Here is a 22,001-nt window from a genome sequence, read left to right on the forward strand (position 1 = left end):
GCTTTTCCACCTTCCCCTCTGAATGAAAGCCAAGGTGTGGGGGAAGAGTGGGCATTCCACCGGGGAGGTGGGATGAGAAAGATGAGTCCCACTCCCAAAGGAAAGCCGTCTGCTTTGCCTTGGACGTGGTGCTGGGGGTGGGGGCATTGGGGGAAAATACTCCCCACTCCTGCTCCCCTTCCTTTGTCCCTCATACAGGGGTTCCTAGGTTCTATTTCTTCCCAAGAGCCCCTGCAAAGAACCCCATTTTCCTGTTTGAATGCCCCTACACTGTTGTGTTTTAGTGGAATGTGTTTTCATTTAAAAACAACTTTGAATGGGGCCCTTCCCCCCCCCCCCCCCCCGGTTTTAAAAATTGAAAATTCTTACAGTACGAACAGGGCTGTGGGGATGGGGATGTTGGTGCTGTAAGAGGTCACTCTGAGTGCATTTTGGCACTGGGATGAGATGGTTGGAGTGGGAGGACCCCGCCCCACTCTCTCCCCTTTTTTTCTAATATTTAAGGAGTGTTTTTGTAGGTTTCAACAACAACCACAACTTGAATTTGTATCATGGGAGGTGGGAGGGAGTGTCTTAGAGGTGTCTGCCTAAGCTTAAGGCCAACTGTAGAAGTTTTGTTTCCCCTCTTTTTGTACAATAAAGTGAAAAACAAAGGTTTGACTGCTGTCTGGTCACTGGAATCAATGAAGGGCGGGGTGCAGGAGGGATGCACCAGGTTCAACAGGGAAAGACTTTATTTGACAGACACAGCGAGAGAGGGAACAGAGGGAGAGGGAGAAGCAGGCTTCCAGCTGAGCAGGGAGCCCCATGTGGGATGTGGGGCTCCTGGATCCCAGAATCCTGGGCTCATGGCCTGAGCCGAAGGCAGATGCTTAACCCACAGAGCCACCCAGGCACCTGTGGGGAAAGACTTGATACCAGCTTGTCTGCTCCTTCTCTCTAGAACCTTCTCTTCCTAAAGATTCCACAGGCAGCCCACCTGCACATCACTCTGTGCTCTTGCCGCTGTTCTGGTTCCGTTTGTTCACCTTCAGTTGTCAGACCACCAAAGACAGAATTTGGGGAACTGATAACTTATTTTCTTCCTGAGTGCACTGCTTTGGGAAATCGGGGGCAATGAACTATTAGGGTCAGGGGCTCGCCCTGGTCATATAAGGACTTATCACTGGGCCCTCCCATCTTGAGCCCTCAGCCTCTCCCCGGGTTAGAGGTGACTTTCCCAACTCCACCCAGGGCCCTTATGGGAAGTGGGCTGGGCCAAGATGACTCGCCCTCCAAGGTAAAGGAAGATAGCCTTCCCTGCACAAGTTTTGGCCTGGTTCCTGGAACCACCGGGGCTGGAGACCTAGGCCCCATCCAAGAGCTCTCCCTTGGCCCCACACCCTGGTGTTCTTGGCCAAATTGCTAGAAAGCTCACTGCCCTTCATGGTCTCCCATTTCCTCACCTCCTACTCACCACTCTCCTGGGGTGACTCTAAATTCACCAGCACATGCATCATTCCATCCAGTGAACACCTGTCCATCTCTTGACATCTTTGGTCTATTCCGCTGGCATTGGCTCCTCCTCATTCTATCCGAGGTGTTCGTCGCCGTAGGAACCTCCAGTTATCACCCATAGGTAACCAATCCAAAAGGGGTTCTCTACAGAGGCTGCTCTTCTAAACCGCAAACCTGTGTAAATTTCTGTGTATCCCTCTGGGATATGTTGCAGGTACCTCATCCCTCAAGGCCCAAAGCGATCATCAGCCTCTGGCTATTCAAACTTGAAACTAAGGTATCGGCCTTGACCTCTCTCCCTCTTTTTTTTTTTTTTTTAAAGATTTTATTTATTTATTTGACAGAGAGAAATCACAAGTAGATGGAGAGGCAGGCAGAGAGAGAGAGAGAAGCAGGCTCCCTGCTGAGCAGGGAGCTAGATGTGGGACTCGATCTCAGGACTCTGAGATCATGACCTGAGTCGAAGGCAGCGGCTTAACCCACTGAGCCACCCAGGCGCCCTACCTCTCTCCCTCTTAAACCTCCACATGTATTTGCTCACCTAGACGTGTCCATTCCACTTCCTGTGTCTCCCCCCAAATCTGTGTACCCTTCCCCGTTGCTGGCATCTGCATCCCATTCAAGGCCACCATCATTGCTCAACTTTTGCAAAGACTTCCAAAAACTGGTCTTCCTGCTTGCACTCTTGCCCCCTACCGTCCATTCTGCACACAGCAACACAGCAACCAAAGTTATCTTTTAAAAAGAAATCTGGGGGCACCCACCTAGCTCAGTTGGAAGAGTGTGTGACTCTGGATCTCGGGGTCATGAGTTTGAGCCCCAAATTGAGTGTACAGCTTAGTGAATGAATTAAAATTTTTTAAAAAATAATCAAAATGAAAAGAAATCTGATTACTTATGTACTAATAACTTTCATGACTCTATGAGGCCTGGCCCCTGCTTTCCTTCTCCCACCTTCTCTCATCTTGCTCTTTCTAATCACTCACAGCAATCCAGCCGAGGGATCTCTTTTGGTCTTCAAACATGCCTACCACAGGGCCTTTGTACTTGTTCTTCTTGCTCCAAATGCTAATCCTTCAAGCCTACACACAGCTGGTTTTCTCCTCCTTCAGGTTTCAGCTCAAATGTCACCTCACAGACAGGCCTTCCCTAACAACTCTTTCTAATGAGGCCTCCTCCTACATCTTTGTTTCTGTATTTTTTTTTACTTGTTTGCTGTCTACCTCCTCAAGTAGAAGACACCTTATCTGTCTACTACAGTAATCCCAGCACCTAAATTGCCTGGTATACATTTGACACTCAAGAAACGTTTGTTGAATGAGTGAGTAAATATGGCTTACAAGGTCCTGGGGCATCCGTTGCCCCTGCTGGCCTCTGCATGAACCCAGCTCTACTAACTCTCCATGTCTCAAAACACACCGCAGTCTCTTCCAGGGCCTCCTTCTGCCTATACACATAACCATTCCCTCTGCCTTGAATGTTCCTTTTCACCTCATTGCCTAGTTAATTCAGGGCTCCCTTGAAAAGATCACTTCTGGGGCACCTGGGTGGCTCAGTGGGTTAAGCCGCTGCCTTCGGCTCAGGTCATGATCTCAGGGTCCTGGGATCGAGTCCCGCATCGGGCTCTCTGCTCAGCAGGGAGCCTGCTTCCTTCGCTCTCTCTCTCTCTGCCTGCCTCTCAGTGTACTTGTAATTTCTCTCTGTCAAATAAATAAATAAAATCTTAAAAAAACAAAAAAAAGATCACTTCTTCTGGGGTGGGTTGGGGGCTGGTCTTCTCTGACCTCTTGACAAAAAGATCATGCTATTTGTTTCTTCAGCAGTCTGGATACCTTCACAGTTGGTCTTGTTTCATCCACATCAGGCTTTGCTGGGGTGTAAACTCCAGTAGGACAAGGACTGGGTGTCTCTCTGGCTCGTTGCTGAAACCCCAGGGCCTCACCCAGAGCCCAGACCAGCACAGTCCTTAGTGTTTATTGACTGACTGATGCTAACTGTGGACACTGGGCAGGTTCCCAAAGAGGCCATCACCGCAGAAGCAGCCCAGGCCGAAGGCCGGATGAATAGAACAATCCACTTGTAAAGGAGTTTGGTGTGAGGATGGCCATGGGTAGGAAGAATTTAGGTAAACAGAGAGGAGACAGGAAGACTTCCTGCACATGTGTCAATCCCTCAGGGCAGATATACTGGGTGTATTTAAAGACTGAGAAACAGAGCAGCATCATCAGAGTTGAGAATTCCTGATTCACATACTGGAGTTTCCTGAAGGCCTGGCCTCTCACTTCAGTGACCTTCAGAGTCTCCACTAGCTGGTCCCACAGTACCTACAACATACACCAAACTGAACTTGTCCTTCTTATATCCTCATATCTCCTCCTCCGAGGTCCCCATCTTGGTTAAAGGTATTTTCAGGATTTCTTTGTCCTTTACCCCACAAGCCTTGATTGGTAACAAAAATCTACAGACTCAGGGCGCCTGGGTGGCTCAGTTGGTTAAGTGCCTACCTTCGGCTCAGGTCATGATGCCAGGGTCCTGGGATCGAGCCCCACATCGGGCTCCCTGCTCAGCAGGAACTTGCTTCTTCCTCTCCTTCTGTCACTCCCCCTGCTTGTACTCTCCCCACCCCCAACCCGGACCTCAAATGAATGAATGAAATCTACAGACTCAGCATGCTAGAATGATCTACTTAAAATTCAAGTCTGATCAAATGGTTCCTCTTGAGGACTCCTCATGGCCTTTAGGTCTAAAGCCCTTATTACTCAGCACATCTTTAGTCCTGCATGGTCTGACCTGCTGACCTGCTGCTTCCCCACCCACTCCTATGTTCCAGCCAGGGCCCCAAACTGAAGCATACTCCTGAAGCTTGCTGTCTGGGATTGTAGCACCTTCCCGGTCTGCCTTGAACTGGTTCATCTCCCACTACAAGAAGCTGTTACTGACCAACTCTCTTACATCATTTTATCTGTTGTCCTGGCCACCCCATCCCCTGTGCATCTCTCTTGTGGTTTTTGTTTCTGTTTTTTAAAGATTTTGCTTATTTGAGAGTGTGAGCAAGCAGGAGGGGGGGGGAAGGGCAGAGGGAGAAGCAGACTTCCCACTGAGCAGGGAGGCGGACAGGTCTCAATCCCAGGACCCCAGGATCATGACCTAAGCCTAAGTCAGACACTTAACTGACTGAGCCACTCAGGTGCCCTCTCTCTCATTTTTATCACAGTGTTTGGCAATTATTTTCCTACAGTTCTGTCTACCTCACAAATTTGTGAACTTCTTGAGGAAGCACAACTGTCTTATTTCATCTTTCCATCCCAGCACAGGGCACTGTTAAGAATTCTTAGAGCACTTACGAATAACAGCTAAAATTTATAAACCACTTACACTGAGCTAAGAGTTTCACATGCACTGACTTGTCAGTCCTCACAACAACCTAATGAGATAGGTACTATCATTATACCCGGTGACAACAGAGTAAACTGAGGCAACAGAGAGCTCACTTGCCCAAGTTTATTTGCCAGGTCTGCATATTTAAATTCAAATTTGATTCCTGGTCTTAACCACTTAGGACCATTGCCACAATATATGTTTGCTTAAGACCAAAAGCCAAGAATGATCCCCAAGTGTAATATTTAAGACTTCCCTCCTTTAACCCCCTCTTCTAGGGCAAGAGGGCTGTCAGACCCCCGTTCCAACACTCCAGACCCAGAGAATAACCGAAATAGAAGCGCCAGTCTGGGCATCGGTTGCGGCTAGGAAAGGCCTTTTCCTCCAGAAGGTAAAGGGGGACCGTGAGAGCGCGCGGATATGGGCACACCCAGGGGGGTGGCGCAGGGTCGGGGGAAGGGTCTGGCCAGTGCCAGGCAGACTGTCCGAGAGGTGGGGGGTCCAGCGTGGGTTCCGGAAGCAGGAAAGCCGAGCAGGTGTGGGATCTAAATTAGTCTGAGCGCCGGGAGGGCGCTCGGCTCAGAAGGGCACAGCTCGGCCGCCGCCCTCAGCAGAGGACCCTCATCTCGGGCGTTCGTTGGCTCGCAGGCCTGGAGTGGGCTGAGACCCGCCCAGAAACAGGGGAACGGAGGCTCGGACGAGCCCCTTTGGCTCCATAGGTTTTCTGCCCTGAGGTGCTAACAGATCCCCACTTCAACTCCGGCCTCTTCAGAGAAGTGGCTGCACGCTACGGGGTAAATGCCGGAGTGGGGGCGCCGGGGGCGGGGGCGGAGTTGGGGGGGTGGGGGAGAAGAGCCGGGAGCCCCGAGGGAAGGGCGGGGGATCCTGGGCCGGAAGGCGTCCCAGGCTCGGCTGGGAGCCGGCGCTCTCTTTCGACGCCACCCGCTGCCCCCGCCCCGGAGCCGGCCGGGACGGCACAACGTCTCCGCCCCCAGCGCACCGCGCACCTCACCTTGAACGTCGCTCCACCCACCGCTATCCTATTGGGCCGGCCGGACCGAGGCGAGATGGTGATTGGCCGAGATGGCTCCCGAAAGCCCCGCCCATATCCCCGCCCCCGTCCCCGTCCGCCGGTACTTTGGACGGCGGCGTGGCGCCCCTCCTCCCCGCCCGGTCCCCGCCCCCTGGAGCAAATGCTGCCGAGCTGCGGCCGCGGGGCAGATGCACGCGCTCGGGCCCTTCTAGCAGGCGCGAGCAGTCGCTGGGCGCGCGAAAGCGAAAGAAGGAAGAGGAAGGGAGGGCGGGGGCGGGGTGTTGAAGAGGGGCGGGAGGAGGAAGAGGAGGAGGTTGGAGCGCGCTCGCGCTTGGCCTCGCGCCCGCGCGGAGGGAGGGGGAGAGGGGCGCGCGCGCGCACGCTCGCGTTCTCGCTCGCTCCATCCATCCATCCTCCGGTCGCGGCACGCGCGCGCGCTCCGGGCTCGCGCCGCACCCCCCGCCCGGGAGAGGCGGGCTGGAGTGGGGGGCGGGGGGAGGGGCGCGCGGACGGCGCGCGGACTGCGCGCGGGCGGGGGGAGGGGAGGAGGAGGAGGCGGCGACGGGACGAGAAGGGAGGGGAAGGGGCCATGGCCGCCCGGTGAGGCGGCGAGGCGGGGGGGCGGCCCGACCCCCCGGCCCCGGGCCCTGGGCCCCGGGGAGAGGCGAGGACGGACCGACGGACATGGGGCTCCGGAGCAGCCGCCGCCGCCGCCGCCGCCGGAGGACGCGGCCCTGAGAGGCCGCCGGGCCCCGGCGCGGCCCCCCGGGCGGGGTGAGTACGGGACGGAGACGGGGACGGGGGAGGGGCCTGCGGGGGGCGGGGGGCGGGGCCCGAGGCGGGGCTTGGGCCCCCTCCCCCCAGGTCTGGGTCAGCGCCCCTTCCCCTCCCCCCGGGCCGACGCGGAAACGCCCGGCTTCCCCCGGCTTCCCGGCCCGGCCGGGGCCCCCAGCTCTCCCCCTGTCTGGGTCCCCCCTGGGCGGGGCAGGGCCGGCCGGGGAGGGGGCGCGGGGCCTTTGTTAGGGAGCCAGGCCCCAGCCCCCGGGACAATAGAGACACCCTCCCGGACTCCTCTCCCCGGCCGGCTGGGGCTGTCGGCGGGCGGGGAAGGAGAGGGGCCGGGACGCGTCCCACTCTGCCCACTCTCTAGGGGTCGGACTGTCCCGGACTGGCGCCGGCCTCGGGCGGCTCGGCTCTCCTCCCCCCAGTCGGTATGATGCAGCAGCAGTGCCGCAGGGACGGGGGAAGAGCCGAGGCCCGGCCTCCTACCCTCCCCAGTGCCCCTGGCTCATTTGTCAGTCCCCACCCCACTCTAGGCCAGCAGCTCCTTAAACTCGTACCCACCGTACAGAGGGGCCCCGGACTGTGGGCGCTGTTTCTGATTCCTTTGGTGGGGATTCCTGGACTTTGGGGCTCTTGGAGAGACTTCCGGGCTGGTCCTGAGGGAGGGAGGGTGGTTATCTAAAAGAAGAACAGGTAAGGGGAGTGCCCACTCCCGGCATGCCATCCCAGGCGGGCTCTACCCCTCTTCTTGATCATGGTGGCTGGAAAGGCTCCTTCAGCTCTCGGTTTCTGTGGGCTCTGTTCCCCTGCTGTAGTCACAGGCTTATTTCAAGGGAAGACAGAGTGGGGTGAAGGTTGTAGGGTTCTAGGGCCATTCCTACTTCTGGTAGCAGTACCCCCCCAAGTGGACATCCTGGCTGAAAGCAGAGGTGACTCTGAGGAGAGCCTAGGGAAGGGGGGGGTGCATTTAGGAGTCTGTGCAGTTCTTTGCCACACCCTGTGGGTTTGCTTTGAGGCCTTAGAGTTCCTTCTCCTCCCCCTGCTGCATTGCACCATGGGTATGGAAGAGGGGTTTGAGTTTGGGGGACCTGGGGTGAGCTGCTGCCTCCCATAAACCCAGACTTTGTCTGGTAGCAGAGTCCAGGGCCCGAGTTCAGATCTGACTAGGCCGCCTTGGGGTTTCAGGCCCTGAAGGACCATCCAGACTCAGTGAGCCTGGGCCTTGGGGAGGGGTAGATCCTGATGCCAGGATTAGGCTCTGGGCAGCGAGGTGCAGAGGGGAGGTGGCGGTCTTCAGAGGTGCCTTGGCCTCACACCAGAACCCCCCACCCCCGTGTGTGCAGCCGTGTTGCCGCCCGCTGTGCTATGAGCAGTCAGAGCGCCGTCTCCACAAGAGTTTACAAATGAAAATGGAGGAAATGTCTTTGTCTGGCCTGGATAACAGCAAACTAGAGGTGAGGGCTGCCCCACGCGTGCCTCTAGTTCTTTCTCTGGGCGTTTCTACGCCGCTGTATCTGGCATTCACACCAAAGAGGAATTGGGGTAGTCAGCCTGGTTCCTTAAAGGGAATAGCCAGCCGAGAAGGCCCAAGGATCCGGAAGAAGAAAGGACGCGAAGTCAAGATGGGGAAAATGGCAGAAGAAAGCATGATTTGGGGCCAGGGCGAATGGGCAGATGTGGTTGGTGAGAGTTGCTCTCAGTCCAGGGGACTGTGACTCTTCCTGACCGCGGACGTTCTCCCCTGGGCCCAGGCCATCGCTCAGGAGATATACGCGGACCTGGTTGAGGATTCTTGTTTGGGATTCTGCTTCGAGGTGCACCGGGCTGTCAAGTGTGGCTACTTCTTCCTGGACGACACGGACCCTGATAGCATGAAGGATTTTGGTGAGCTTCAGGGTTGAAGGAGAGCTGTCCAGCCCCTGCCCCCCTGGGATCCTTGGAAGTCCCCTCTCTGGCAGCTGGACCAGATGTAGCCCCCAAAGCTGCTGCAAGCCTTCGTGGTAGAGGGGGTGGGGGTGGGTTCAAGAGGCCACGGGGCCATGGGCAGGAAACAAGAGGTCCCCCGCCTGCCCTGATCGCCACGCCTCTCCTGTCCCCAGAGATCGTGGACCAGCCGGGGTTGGACATCTTTGGACAGGTTTTCAACCAGTGGAAGAGCAAGGAGTGTGTCTGCCCCAACTGCAGTCGCAGTATCGCTGCCTCCCGCTTCGCTCCCCATCTGGAGAAGTGCCTGGGGATGGGCCGGAACAGCAGCCGCATCGCCAATCGCCGGTGAGGACCCAAAGCTGCGAGGCTCCGCTCTCTCGTGCCATGTTCTGAGGCATAGTCCCCCTCCCCCTGGGGCCTTGGTAGGGCTCAGGGGTGGCACATGCTTGGCCTTTGCGGCCAGTGGCAGGGAGAGGTGGCTGCCTTGACCCTTTCTCTTCTGTTCCATTGGCAGGATTGCCAATAGCAACAATATGAACAAGTCGGAGAGTGACCAAGAGGATAATGATGACATCAATGACAACGACTGGTCCTATGGCTCAGAGAAGAAAGGTGTTTGGGGACTCCGGGGAAGCTGGGATGGGGGGCGGGCATCGGGGTGAGGTGGGCAAGTGGGAGTTGGGTAGGTAATGGTCACAAGTTGTTAGGTTGAGTGAGGAGGGGAGAATGTGGCTTGGTGTGTTTCCGTGGGGTTCTAGATTGAGAACTTAGGTTGAGTGACCCTGACCTTTTGTTTTTGTCTGATACAGCCAAGAAGAGAAAATCAGACAAGGTGAGAGCCGGGGCAAGCATGAGGGAAATTTGGGCGAAGGACAGAACCCTCCCCTTTGGGCAGGGAGTCCTCGGGTGTCTTGACTCAAGTGTGAGGTCATGGGGTTCCTCACTGGGTTTCGGGATGAGGGTGTCTGTGGTGGGCAGGAGGGCAGTGGAGGCCTTGGGGGAGAAGGGGAGGACGGAATATGGGTAGGTGGGCCTCTTACTGGGGAGGAAGAGTAGGAATTTGAGGATGTTTCTTTGTCAAATCTTTTTTCCTTCCCTGGGTTCTCGGCTCCCCCTTATCGTTACCCTTTCCCCAAAGCTGTGGTATCTCCCATTCCAGAACCCCAATTCCCCTCGAAGATCCAAGTCTTTAAAACACAAAAATGGTAAGTGGGGCTTGAACGATGGGGGTGATTCTAGGTACGTCTGCTGGGACTCACTGCTGGAGGGTGGAGGTGGGGTCTTAGGGGAGCCGGGGTATCGAGGGAGGGCCTGTGATCCTTCTGTCACCCCCACTTCCTCTCTGGTTATTTTCAGGGTTCTCTGTCTGTACCTCTGCATCAAACACCCTTCCCCTTCTTTTTTCTTCTTCAGGGGAACTTAGCAATTCGGATCCTTTTAAGGTGAGTGGGTGCCGCCCCTCTAAGGTTCTCTCTCATTTCCCCAGTTGTGAGTTGGGTGGGATTTGGACGGGTGGGGATCAGAATGCTGAGGCCAGAAGCACTAGACGGGGTATTTTGGTCTTGCGTATTTCTGTTCTCGCTGGGCTCCAGCCCCTTCCCGACAAAGCAGGTGGGATGGGAAGAGTGTCCCCGGAAAAGTGCCGGGTTGGCTCAGGGCCCTACCCCCACAGAGAAGGACCAGAGGGACTGGTTCCCCAACCCCATCTGCCCCCCCCCCCAGCCCCCCGAGCCGCCTTTTCTCTGACCTGTACCTTTGATTCTCCCCTAGTATAACAACTCAACTGGGATCAGCTACGAAACCCTGGGGCCGGACGAGCTGCGTAACCTGCTCACCACGGTGAGAGACCGGCGAGGGGGAGGCCCTTGGGAGTGGGCTGGAGCCATAGGCAGTGGTCCCGTCCCTGGAAGAGGCTGGTGACAGCAGTCAGGGCCACCTAGCTCACTCTCTCTGGAATTAGGTTTCCCGGCCTGTGGTAGTCTGGGACTGTCTGTTCTGGATACCTTGGGGCCGATTTCTGCCTGCCGATTTCTAGCATCTGCACAGAGGAGAATACCTAGTGTCTAGAGTGGGTTCCCCTCCGTCCCTCCTTTCAGCTTATATTCCTCTTCCAGCAATGTGGGGTGATTTCTGAACACACCAAGAAGATGTGCACAAGGTGAGCTTAGAACCTAGAAAAGGGGGCCGGGGTCCCTTCCGCACACTCATCCTGGGCATGGGTCGAGAGTACCCTTGGACTTGAGCAATGGGGCCCCCACCCTTTCCCTCCTTCCTCTAATGGTCAGGCCTTAGGCCACAATCTGGGGGCACTCTGTTTATCCCCTCCCTGTCTGTGTCCGTTCCTCCCACCTCTGCTAGGGGAAAGGGGCTTCACCTGAGGTTCTCAGACTGTTCCTGCCTTGTCAGGGTCTGACGAGTTCTCTCCCCACCAGGTCCGTGCGCTGCCCCCAGCACACAGATGAGCAGCGGCGAGCCGTGCGCATTTATTTCCTCGGACCCTCAGCGTAAGGGAGCCTCCGGGGAGGGTGGTGGGTTGCGGAAGATTAGGATGATGATTGGTATCCCTGAAGCCCTTCTTTGACCCCTCTTCTTTCCAGCGTCCTTCCAGAGGTCGAGAGTTCCCTGGATAATGACAGCTTTGACATGACTGACAGCCAGGCCCTGATCAGCCGACTTCAATGGGACGGCTCCTCTGATCTCTCGCCCTCCGATTCAGGCTCCTCCAAGACGAGTGAGAATCAGGGATGGGGTCTAGGTAGGTGATGCATCTGGGCCCCATGGGCTCTCCGCCCAAAGCCAGGGTTGTGGGCACGCCCGTGTTCTCCTGACAGCCCGGCCTGCATCCATGGTGCCTCTCTCTCTTCAGGTACCAACAGCTCTGAGTCACGGAAAACCAAGAAAAAGAAATCCCATCTGAGCCTGGTAGGGACTGCCTCCAGCCTGGGCTCCAACAAGAAGAAGAAGCCAAAGCCACCGGCACCCCCGACGCCCAGCATCTACGATGACATCAACTGACTTGGGTGCAAGGGTTAGCCTTTGGCTGAGCAGAGCCCTCTCTCCCAACCCCCACCCAGGTGGCAAAGCCTGGCGAATGGACGGCTGCTGGGGGTTTGGGCTTGGGAAGCTTGGTGGGGCCAGGCAGGCAGAGGATCCAGTTATGCGCCCCTGGGGGGTGTCAGGGTCCTCTGCGACGGAGCACGACCCCTTGGCATGCAGGACTCAGACCTGGACATATTATGCCTTGGACATAAGTTCGGTGGGGAGGCGGTTTTCCTATTTATTCTGTGAGTTACTGGATGTCCAGCTAGGCCAGGGGCCTGACCTGGGCACTGTGCCAGGGCACTGCCTGCCCCCCACCCCAGGAACTGGACTAAGCCCTGCCGAGAAGCATTGTGGCTACCGGGGAGGCTGTGGGTTGGAAGCTGAGCCTGGAGGGGGCCTCCCCCAGCCGCCCTCAGCAATGTGAATGGGTCCGGTGCTTGGAGCTGAGGGGCAGGGCTGGGTGTGTCCTGTCTGTGTGCAGAATCCTATCAGATGCCCCCAATCCGAGGGGTAGGCAGGCCCAGCAAGCTGTCTGCTGAGGTGGGTGTCCAGAACTGCCACCGCCTTCCCTGCCCCTCACAGGGGCAGCCCTTTCCCCTCAGTCCCCATGGGCCTCCTTGGCAGCAGGAGCTGTCCTTTTGTTGTTGGGTGCCAGGAAAGGGCCTCCAGCCTCTACAGCTTCACGGAAGAGGCAAGGGGAGGGTAGGAAGAGGGAGCTATGTATCAGAATGACTCCCCCCCCCCTACCTTTCCTCCCTGACCCAGGGCTGGTGAGGAGTGGGGCCCCAAGGTGAGAGGGAACGGTGCTGCTTTATTTGAAATGTTTTCTTACCTCATTCCCTGCCCCCGGAAGGGGCCCAGCCTCACCCTCCTGGGGTGGCCCCATGTTCCTCCCGCCTCCCCTGCCCCACTGCCCTAGCAGGGCAGTCCAAGTTCCCAACTGCTGCTTGCTACCCCCTCCTTCACCTTGACCAGCTTCAGTTCCTCTCTCGATGCTCCTGCCTCCGAAGCCTGCCCTGTTTCCCCTTCCTTAGCCGCTTTTAAGTTATTTATTCTGTACTCGTGGTTTGGGGCTCTGAGGAAAATCCTGATCTTTTACCTCTCCCCCTTTGCTAGGAGTTGGGGTGGGCAGAGGCTAGTCTCCGTGCTCTGGGTTGTCAGTGGAGGGCTGTCGTGCCTCGGCATTGCCCCTCTGTGGGACTGTCATGCCAGTGTGCCCACCTGCCTGGTCTACATCCTGAAAAGATGTACCGTCCCACCTCCACGTGGGCACCATCGCTCCCAGGAGCCGAGCTGGAGGACTACGGTCTGGGCTGGGAGCAGAGCTGACTGACACAGGGATGGAGTTGACCCTGAGCCATGTTCTCTGGCATTTGCTGGATGTGAACCCTGCCCTCTTCCCAGGAGGAGCATCCCACATTTGGGTAGCTAGTACCCAGGACTGGTTGGACTGATTTTGGGTTAGGGACCCTAGAGGGTTAAGGGAACAACAAGAGATAGGGCTGCAGTACCCTGTCTGGAACCCCAGCCCCCCCTCTCCACCCTGGGGTGGTTCTGATTGTGGCTGATGCCTGGTTACAAATTGGTTTTTAACCCAAGAATTGTGATTATTTTTTAAAAAGCCAAACACATTTTGGCAGGAGTTAGAATAAATCCTGGGGCCTGGGCTCCTCTGTTCTTGACCCTCCATAGTCTTCTCCCTCGAAGGGGAAGCCAGAGGGGAAGGAGGATTTCAGCCAGCCTCCAGCCTGCTTCCAAAGGAAGTCTTGGGAGTGGGCTGAAGGTGAAGGGAGGACCGCTCAGGCCATTCTCCCTTCTGAGAGGCAGCTGCAGCTCAGGCCCTACCATACCCTTTCCCCTCTGGCCTCTCCCTTTCCCCCCTCTGGTTGGAGGAGGGAGAAGTGGGAAGTAGTTTGGGAACTGGTTTGTCCACATCCACTTCCCCATTGTTCCTTGGCCCGCCCTCAGGGCACAGCCCCCTGCCCAAGCTGGGTTAGAGATGGGCTTGGTCCAGCAGGGACCCTGAGGGAGCAAACCCCTTTCCTTCTGGGGAGAGTGTGCCCCCCTACCATGTAGTTGAACAGGGGCTAGGAGCTCTCCACTCCCCTCCCTCTAACAGCAGGCTGTGTGGGTCTCAATTCCCATCCTTCCCACCCCGGCTAGGTGTCGTCCACCTGTATCCTATCATGTGTCTGAGTGTGTGTGGGGGGGTTCTGTACTAATTTCCATGGCCGGTGGCTTTTCCTTCCATGCATCACTCCCCCCCGCATGCCCAGGGGCCACCCGCCTGGCATTACCGCATGCTGGGGTCATTGGGGGAGGGGGGTGGGGCTCACGCTGTCCTGTGGTCTTGAGATTTTTATTTTTGCATATGTAATCCATCCTGTACAGGTAGCTAACTTTGTAAACGCTGTGTATTTCCCCTGCCCCCATGGCTGCTGGTGTAAATAAACTGCATCTCCCGTTGGTAGCCCGGCCTATCCACCCTCCTTACCATGTCAATGGGGGCAGAGCAAAGCCATTCTCTTAATGTCACAGGAGGCTCCAGAGCCACAAAACGGAACTTTATTTAGTCACAGACACTGACCCTCCATCTGAGAAGCCCAGAAGCAAGGGCCTGGGCCCCAAGGCTCCATACCCAGAGCTCGTCCTTGGAGCTGGGCAGGGTAGGACACTGGCTGAGGGCCAGAGCTGTCTCTTGCTTACAGCCTTAGGCCTAGGGTAGCAGCAGCTGTGGCTTGGCCTCTCCCAATGCTGGGGGCTTGGCTTTGTGCCCCAATCCCCTTTCTGACTGAGCTCTATAAAGGACTATTTAAAACAAAAAACAACAAAAAAAAAAAAAACAAGCAAAGTGCTTTGAAAAAAAGGGGAGAACACTGGAAACTATCCAGAACACAGAGAACACCCTATTCCTGCTACAGGGACGGAGAGAGAAGGTAAGAGGCGGCTAGGTGCCTGTAAGGGAAGCGGACACGACCTTCATTCCTGCTGTGTGACTTCAGTCTCAAAAGACAGATACTCCCTTAAGAAACAGAAAAATACTCCAGGCTCCCTACAGAAGTATGCTGGGGCCATGCTGAGCTGCCCTGGCAGGCAGCCCTGGGTACTGAGGAGCAGACATGCAGGACAATGGGAAGAGCTAGGGCCACAGCTGGGAGGGAATCCTCGGAGCCCAGGCTCCCCACTGAGCTGGGCCATCAGCTCAGCTCTGAACTTTAGGACCCTACAAGTGAAGGAAGATGACATCCTTATTTCTACCTGAGTTGTGCTTGCACAGAGATGGGCTGTCTGTACCCTTGTGGATGTAAAGGGGAGGCCCTTTACCTGCCTCCTATGTCCTATGGAGGAGGACCTGCCACATCCTTTCCACCCCTCCCTCCCAAGCCCTTGGGCCCAGCTCTGGCCAGGAAAGGGGGGAGGCCATAAAGAAGGGAGACCATGCCTTTCATTTTCTCCCTATGTCCTTATCGTCCATACATCCCAAATACTAGGAAGCTGAAGAAGACAGTGACCCCCACCAGGGAGACAGTGGCAGGTGCTGTGAAGAACTGGCGGTAATTGATACGGAAGTACCAGACCACACCCAACAGCACCACAAACACAGGCACCATGAGGCTGCCCACACTGACGCCGAGGCTGGGGGGTTCAGTGGCCGAGGAGGGGGCCAGGGAGGCTGAAGGGCCTGGAACAGCTGACCCTGGGGGTGAGCGGTGGCAGTGAATCACACAGTTGTCGGTAATGTTCAGGGAACGCAGTGTGCGGGCTGGGTCCTGCAGCAGACGGCCCTGGTAGATGAGTTTCATCTGGCTCTCCTGTCCAGGGAAGTATTTACTGCGAGGATGAACGAGATAGAAGGCAAGACAGAAGGCAACGAATGAGAAGGCTGACAGGCCTGGGTCAGACAAACAGGGCAGTGAGGGAAGAAGTGAAGGGTAAGTTTCTAAGAGGTATCCCACCCAGCCTTGGTGGGGGCCGGACCCGATACCTCCCCGCCACTCCCAGGTGGATCCCAGGCTCCTCTTAGGCGACCAAAGGCTGTGGGCGTGGGGTATGAGCAGCTGCCCACTTTCCGGTCCACTCACCTCTTCAGGGCACCCACAGTATCCTCCGGCCTGGCCACAGCCAGCTCCTCGGTGTCATTGAGGAATTTGAGCCGCACACTGATGAGGCCGGGGCTGGGAGGGAGGCAGCCGCTATCCTCAGATCTCAGAGGGGCCTCTGGACTGCTGCTTTCCGGGCCTGCGTGTCTTTTGGGAAGGCCTTGGATGTCAAGCAGATGCTCGAGGCTTGGCTCAACACCGCCCCCAGCTCCAGGCTCCCCTGTGGAGTCTCCCCCACTTTCGCCAGCCTCTTCAGCCTTCTCATCATTACCCTCTGATGGATGGGGGAGTTCGGTTGGCTCTGGGGTGCCTTGGCCTGCCACTAGATGGTCCACATGCCCCAGGTGGAGAACAGATGTGTCTCCAGCTGACACAATGGTGCCCAGGAGCTGGTTGCTACTGCTGTCTGCTACGTAGGTAGAGAGCCAAGCTAGGACCAAGGCTAGAATCAGCACCACCACACCTGCCACCACAGTCACCTCATTACCCACACCCTCAATGAGGGTGACATCAGAGAACTCCATGGCCTGGCCGCTGACTGGGTCGACACTGCAGGAACAAAGGAGGACAGCATCAGCAAGGCATGTGGGGTTGCAACCAGGTTCCTAGTTTCTTCAGGTCCTAACTGACTCAGCCCTGAAAGAAAATGGAGTTCAGTGTCCTACAGAAGGGGGAACAAACCTTCCTACCCTTGGACCCCCAACCTAAAGCTAAGGACTTACCCTCTGCCTCTATTGTTAAACACTAGCTTTCAGGTTCCACATCCTTCCTCTCTCATTTCGAGCTCCCAAAGAGCATGGATCATCAGGAACATTTCATGGCTTTGTTGTGGTGACTGCTGCTGTCACTGGCTGTTGCTTTTTTGGTAGGTGGGGAATAAACGTTTGCTTCCTTATGCCCTGAGTTTCTCTAGGATTTCTATCACTTGGTCTAGCAACTATGCCCCCCTCAGAAGCCTCCAAGGTGGCTTCTGAGAGACCAAAGAGGCTGAAATATTTTATTTTAGGGTCTTCTGGAGGCATAGTGCAGCCACTCTTGCCAGATTTTTCCATTTGAACCCTACCTCATTCGTGGTCACGTATTCAGGTTCAGATGTCAAGAACCAAAAAATTAATTTTTCATCAGAAGCATGGTCAGACCACCCCAAAGGGGACACATCTGCAGGAGCCATCAGCAGACATCATGCAGCAGGCACCGTGTCTACCACCTCTGAAATTCTTCTGACAAGTCCTAGAAAGCGAAGGAGGACAGACACCAGAAACACCAACAGAGGCTCAAAACTGCAAAACCACTAACTGGAAAGGATTTGGAAAATATTCCAAAATAGCTCTCACAATCCATATCCCTATCTCTCTTTGTGCACGGTGTAGTTTCTCCCCTGGCGATTTCTTAGAAAGGCAGAAGGATGGTGGCTTGCTCCTTTAGAGTACCTACTCTTTCCCTCACAGAATGGAGGGCTGGATGTGAACCAGAATGTGTGGCTTTCACAACTGTCCCCAGGCAAATCCAATCTGATGATTAGCATCAACAGAGTATTCTCACAATACCTATAAAACTTCATTATACTCCTCTACCGGTCCATCTTTCTCTACTAGACTTCTGAAAGACAGGATCACATGTATTTTTCTATGTACCCTAGTGCCCAGCATAATGCCACAGTCGCCGCTCAAAGAATATCTGTAGGACATAGCAACATCTGAATAGCTTCCACATCTTATTTAGAACATGGGCCCTGGAGTAAAAAAAACAAAAAACAAAAAACCTAACTATAATCCTGGCCTTGCCTCTTACTAGCTCTCTAATCTCCGACAACTTTCTCAGAGCCTCAGCTTGCTCATCGGTAAAATGGGGTTAAAAATAGTACCTACCTCATAAGGTGTTTTGACGGTGACGGGAAATCAACGAAGCAAAACACTTAGCACAGAGTCTGGCACATTGCAATGGTTCAATAGATAAATGGCAGCAATTACTTATCGCTCCCACAACTAGCCCCTAACGGTAAGATGGTTAATGTCACCAATCCTGATTTACAGAAAAGGAAACTGCGGCGAACAGAGGCGAAAACGACTGGCACAGACACAGGGCACTTTCTTGGGTTGGGGAGGACCCCACGTCTCCCGCCTCAGAGGCCTTTGGGGGGTCCCCTCAGTCTGTAGGCGAGCCTGACCGCGCGGTGAGGAGGGGTCCCGACCCTGCCTTTTCTGAGGCGAAGACTCCGCGTGGGGCGGCCCTATTCCCGCGGCGCTGGAGAGGAGTCGGTGGGCCCACCCGAGGCGAAGGTCTACCTAGTTCCTGGCCGCCAAGCTCAATTATCCCAGCCCATAAGGGGTAGAGTCCGGTGAGGGGGTCACAAACCATTCACACCCCTCAAACTTTGGGGCGGGGCTGGGGGCCTGGAGGCGGGGCTTGAGTACGCGGGGAGTCATGGGAAATTAAAGGGGGATTGAGCCGGTACTGTGCCTGGATAGGGAAAGAGGTCCTCACCTGAAACGGCCAGACTAAGTGTTTTGACTTCGCCAGGACGGCCCATGGACTCACCTTTCCGTAGGGGCCGGGGGAGGGGCTGGCTATCCCCGATTCTGTCCGGGGTCCCGTCTCTTCCGGCTTCTCCCGGAAGCTGTTTTAATCAGAGACAGGAAATCCCGCCTCCGCGCTCTGCACTGATGACGTAAGTTTACGTAAGGCGGGCTGACGTAAACGTATTCTTTAAAAAGGACTGGTTTCTTAGCGGAAGGAGGGGCGGAGTTACTGTTGGCGGGATCGTCGCCCTCCCAGGGCGGGGCCAAGCTTACTGGGCGGAGCCTAAAGAGCCCACGGGTGAGGGGCAGGACCACATAGAGTTGTGGGTGGTGCTTGGGAGAAGGCGTGGCTTCGTTTCTGGGGGACCAGCGTGCTGGCATAGTCCTGCAGATCGTGAGCGGCTCTTTCTCGGTCCGGGCATGTTCTTTTGGCCTTGCTCCCAGCCTCCAGGGTTGATTGGATTTATTACTGCTCTGTAACGCACAATGAGCTCCTGGTTAGCGGGATCAGTAGGGACTGGTCTCTCTGACCTCCAAAAGTTCAATTCTAAGGCCGGAGGCAGTTTAGTTACCGTCTCGGTTGGCTCCAGGTATTGAGGGACCTTGGTAAAAAAGGCCAGAAAGCCTTTCAAAGAATGCACAGATTCAGCGCAGGCTTAAGGCACAAGAAAAGGAGCCCAGAAGAAAACAGGAGAAAAAGATTCAGCTCCCAAGAACTTAGATTTTTGCAATTAAAATTCTTTAGGGAGCCCTGGCTAGCACAGACGGGTTGTGAGTTCGAACCCCACGCTTGTCCTAGGGATTACTTAAAAATTTGAGGGAACCTGTGTGGCTCAGTCTGTTAAGCATCAGACTCTCTCTCTCTCTCCTTTTTAAGATTTTATTTATTTATTTGACAGACAGGGATCACAAGTAGGCAGAGAGAGAGGAGGAGGAAGCAGACTCCTGGCTAAGCAGAGACCCTGATGCGGGGCTCCATCCCAGGACCCTGGGATCATTGACCTGAGCCACCCAGGAGCCCCAAGCGTCAGTCGCTTGATTTCAGTTCAGGTCGTGATCTCAGGGTCACGAGATTGAGTTCCCCCTCCCTAGGGGCTCCATGCTTGGTACTCTCCCTCTCCCTCTGCCTCTACCCCCTTCACGCTCTCCCTTCCTCTCACTAAAATACGTAAACAAATGTTTAAAAACACTTTTTTTCCAAAGACATGTCAGGATTTTTGTTGTTTTCTGGTGAACTTTTGGTTCAGGTATAAAAAAGGCAGAGAGGGCAAACAGACAAGTGAAGAGTTCGGTAGTTTTCACCAACTGAACTGATTGGAACTGAACTCAGTGGAACCAGCACTGAGATAAAGAAATAAAAAATGACCCCAAAGTCCCCCTTCATGTCCTCTTCCAGCCACCACCTTACAAAGAGTATTACGACTTTCCTTACCATAGATTAGTTTCCTCTGTTTTCATACCTTGTATAAATGGAATCAAGCTGTCTGGCTTCTTATTCTTTTTTCCAAGCCTTATTGTGAAATACACATAAATTTACCATTTAAACCTTTTTATTTTTATAACATTTTATTTATTTATTTGACAGAGAGAGACATAGTGTGAGAGGGACAGCAGGCTTCCCGCCAAGCAGGGAGCCAGATGCGGGGCTCGATCCCAGGACCCCCGGATCATGACCTGAGCCAAAGCATGTTTTTATTTTGAAGAATGCAGGAGGGGTAGGGTACAGTTAAACAGAATTCTGAAGAGTGAATAAGGTTACCAAGCAAATTTCCAGACAGAGTAGCAAGTTCAAGGGCTCTCAATAAATGCTTGAGGGAATGAATAAACTAATGAGCTGAACCACCATTAATGCTTTTGAGAGTTTATTATGTGCCAGGTACTGTGCTAAGTACTTCATATACCTTATCTTATGGAGCCCTGTCAAGTAGCTCTTATTGTACCCATTTTATAGGTTTGGAAACTGAGGCTCACATAATATCCAAATTTGCCATTAGTGCTATAGCTAAAGTCATCTAGTGCTCGAGCTCACTCTTTCATTTCCTCTCTCTATATATACGATCTTAATTGCCAATATTTGGCCCCCTCCTTTTTTTCACTCAACTATATACCATAAAATTTTTCCTGTGTCATTGAATATTTTTATAGCATCATAGCATAGCTTTAAGTAGCTGTTCAACAGTACCATTTTCCATATTTCTCCCTAGCTTTTTAGCTAATTATCTCATTTGGATGGACATTTAGATGGTTTTCAGTACTTTGCTTTTAAACAATGTTTTCATAAACCTCTTTATGCGTCTTTGATGACAGATTTTTGTTCACACCCATGATGTCTTTCCCTAGGATAAATTTCTGAAGATGGGATCGTTGGATCAAAGGGTGCTCACATTGTTCAGGTTTTGATACACCTGGTGCACCTATTTCCATTTCCACGGCAGTGTGAGTTGTGCCTACGACTGTTTCTCTTCCCCTAAAACAGGATGGAAGTGAGAGAGGGCAGGGAATAAATGGGTGGAGGTTCTGAGAGACGTGACAACCCTGAAGATGTTTATAAGACGTTATAAGGAGGAAAGAATGGAGGAAAAGAAGGGAAGTGAAATCTGATTAGGGAATAAATGACTGACCAGTGACCTCTGAAGCCCAAGAAGGCAGAGCCCATGGCCAGGCCTGCCCTGTCCAGGGGCCAGCACATCTGGCTTTTTCACGGCTCCAGGTACCAGGTATCTGTTTGGGGTTTGGTACCTATAGTCTCGTTTCCCAAGCTGCATGGACTGACTTCTGCCAGAACACTTAGCAAACTGCGTTGTGTTGTTTGTTTTGCTTTGTTTTTAAAGATTTATTTATTTAAAGGGGCATGGGGAAGGGCAGAGAGAGAGAGAATCCAAAGCAGACTCCCTACTGAGTGCAGAGTCCAACATGGGGCTTGATCTTATGATGGGAGAGCACCACCTGAGCCGAAACCCAGTCGGACCCTTGACTGAGCCACCCAGGTGCCCCATAACAGTGTATTTTAATGGATCTGAGCTCCTTGGACATTTTTCATGATAGAGTTCTTGGGATGTTTGCTTTTCATATCCTATGGAATTTAGGCATTTTTACACTTGTGTGTGCAGTTAAGATAGCTATTGAATAGTGAATAAATCTGTGAGTCCTGGAATGCTGCCTTAGGCCAATGTGTGTATAAGAAATCTGTTTTACTAAAACTGCTCTTTCCCTAGCCACTCTCTGTCATTCATGCCATGTTTGCCAATCTCACAGACAAAAGCGTGTCTGTTCCTTTGATTTCATTCATTGGGTCACTAGTGAGGTTTTCAGTTTTTCATGTTTCATCAGCCACTTTGTAAATTAATTGTTAGGTCTTTTGTGTTTTCTTCCTTTAAAAAAATTTTACCCAGGCTGCTCCCAGGAGTACCCCCCTATTTAGACTCCTATTGAACCTATCCGAGGGTGGTGATTAAACTTACTTCAGGGGGGCGCCTGGGTGGCTCAGTCATTGAGCGTCTGCCTTCGGGTCAGGTCATGATCCCAGGGTCCTGGGATGGAGCGCTGCATTGGGCTCCCTGCTCAGCAGGAAGCCACTTGTCCCTCTCCCACTCCTCTTGTTTGTGTTCCCTCTCTCACTGTGCTCTCTCTCTCTCTCTATCGAATAAATAAATAAAATCTTTTTTTTAAAGATTTTATTTATTAATTTGACAGAGAGAAATCACAAGTAGACAGAGAGGCAGC

At 54.1% G+C, this 22,001-nt stretch overlaps 2 protein-coding genes across 11 annotated transcripts; one reads left to right on the forward strand and one right to left on the reverse strand.

The window, feature by feature from the left end:
- Positions 1-6,036: 6,036 nt before the first annotated feature.
- Positions 6,037-14,129, forward strand: ATXN7L3 (ataxin 7 like 3). 6 transcript variants are annotated; one of them, XM_059379787.1, is made up of 13 exons: positions 6,037-6,682; positions 8,035-8,145; positions 8,443-8,575; positions 8,791-8,962; positions 9,132-9,229; positions 9,427-9,449; positions 9,756-9,822; positions 9,974-10,059; positions 10,388-10,456; positions 10,732-10,775; positions 11,050-11,121; positions 11,215-11,372; positions 11,484-14,129. In XM_059379787.1, the coding sequence occupies exons 2-13, from the start codon at positions 8,095-8,097 to the stop codon at positions 11,630-11,632; spliced, it is 1,122 nt and encodes a 373-aa protein (XP_059235770.1). In that variant the 5' UTR covers positions 6,037-6,682; positions 8,035-8,094; the 3' UTR covers positions 11,633-14,129. The 6 variants fall into 6 exon arrangements, with proteins under 6 accessions (XP_059235770.1, XP_059235775.1, XP_059235776.1 ...); XM_059379792.1 differs by having other exon boundaries at positions 9,777-9,822; XM_059379793.1 differs by having other exon boundaries at positions 6,038-6,682; positions 10,031-10,059.
- A 78-nt stretch (positions 14,130-14,207) lies between these two features.
- TMUB2 (transmembrane and ubiquitin like domain containing 2) lies at positions 14,208-18,387 on the reverse strand. 5 transcript variants are annotated; one of them, XM_059379796.1, is made up of 4 exons: positions 18,298-18,379; positions 16,823-16,989; positions 15,742-16,308; positions 14,208-15,490 (listed from the first exon to the last, which is right to left on the reverse strand). In XM_059379796.1, exons 2-4 carry the CDS (start codon positions 16,825-16,827, stop codon positions 15,124-15,126), a joined length of 939 nt encoding a protein of 312 aa, XP_059235779.1. In that variant the 5' UTR covers positions 16,828-16,989; positions 18,298-18,379; the 3' UTR covers positions 14,208-15,123. The 5 variants fall into 5 exon arrangements, with proteins under 5 accessions (XP_059235779.1, XP_059235780.1, XP_059235778.1 ...); XM_059379797.1 differs by having other exon boundaries at positions 18,244-18,339; XM_059379795.1 differs by lacking the exon at positions 18,298-18,379 and adding an exon at positions 17,628-18,212.
- Between the last annotated feature and the right edge of the window lie 3,614 nt (positions 18,388-22,001).

Source organism: Mustela nigripes, chromosome 16 (genome assembly GCF_022355385.1).
Source record: "Mustela nigripes isolate SB6536 chromosome 16, MUSNIG.SB6536, whole genome shotgun sequence".
Taxonomy (NCBI): domain Eukaryota; kingdom Metazoa; phylum Chordata; class Mammalia; order Carnivora; family Mustelidae; genus Mustela; species Mustela nigripes.

Excerpts from the sequence above, each read along its gene's own strand:
- ATXN7L3 (XM_059379787.1), top strand. The coding sequence starts at position 8,095 with ATGAAAATGGAGGAAATGTCTTTGTCTGGCCTGGATAACAGCAAACTA. Across the intron at positions 9,450-9,755 it reads AGAAGAGAAAATCAGACAAG|CTGTGGTATCTCCCATTCCA; the intron begins GTGAGAGCCGGG and ends CTTTCCCCAAAG. Across the intron at positions 11,122-11,214 it reads TATTTCCTCGGACCCTCAGC|CGTCCTTCCAGAGGTCGAGA; the intron begins GTAAGGGAGCCT and ends TCTTCTTTCCAG.
- TMUB2 (XM_059379796.1), bottom strand. Across the intron at positions 15,491-15,741 it reads ACTGTGGGTGCCCTGAAGAG|TAAATACTTCCCTGGACAGG; the intron begins GTGAGTGGACCG and ends TCATCCTCGCAG.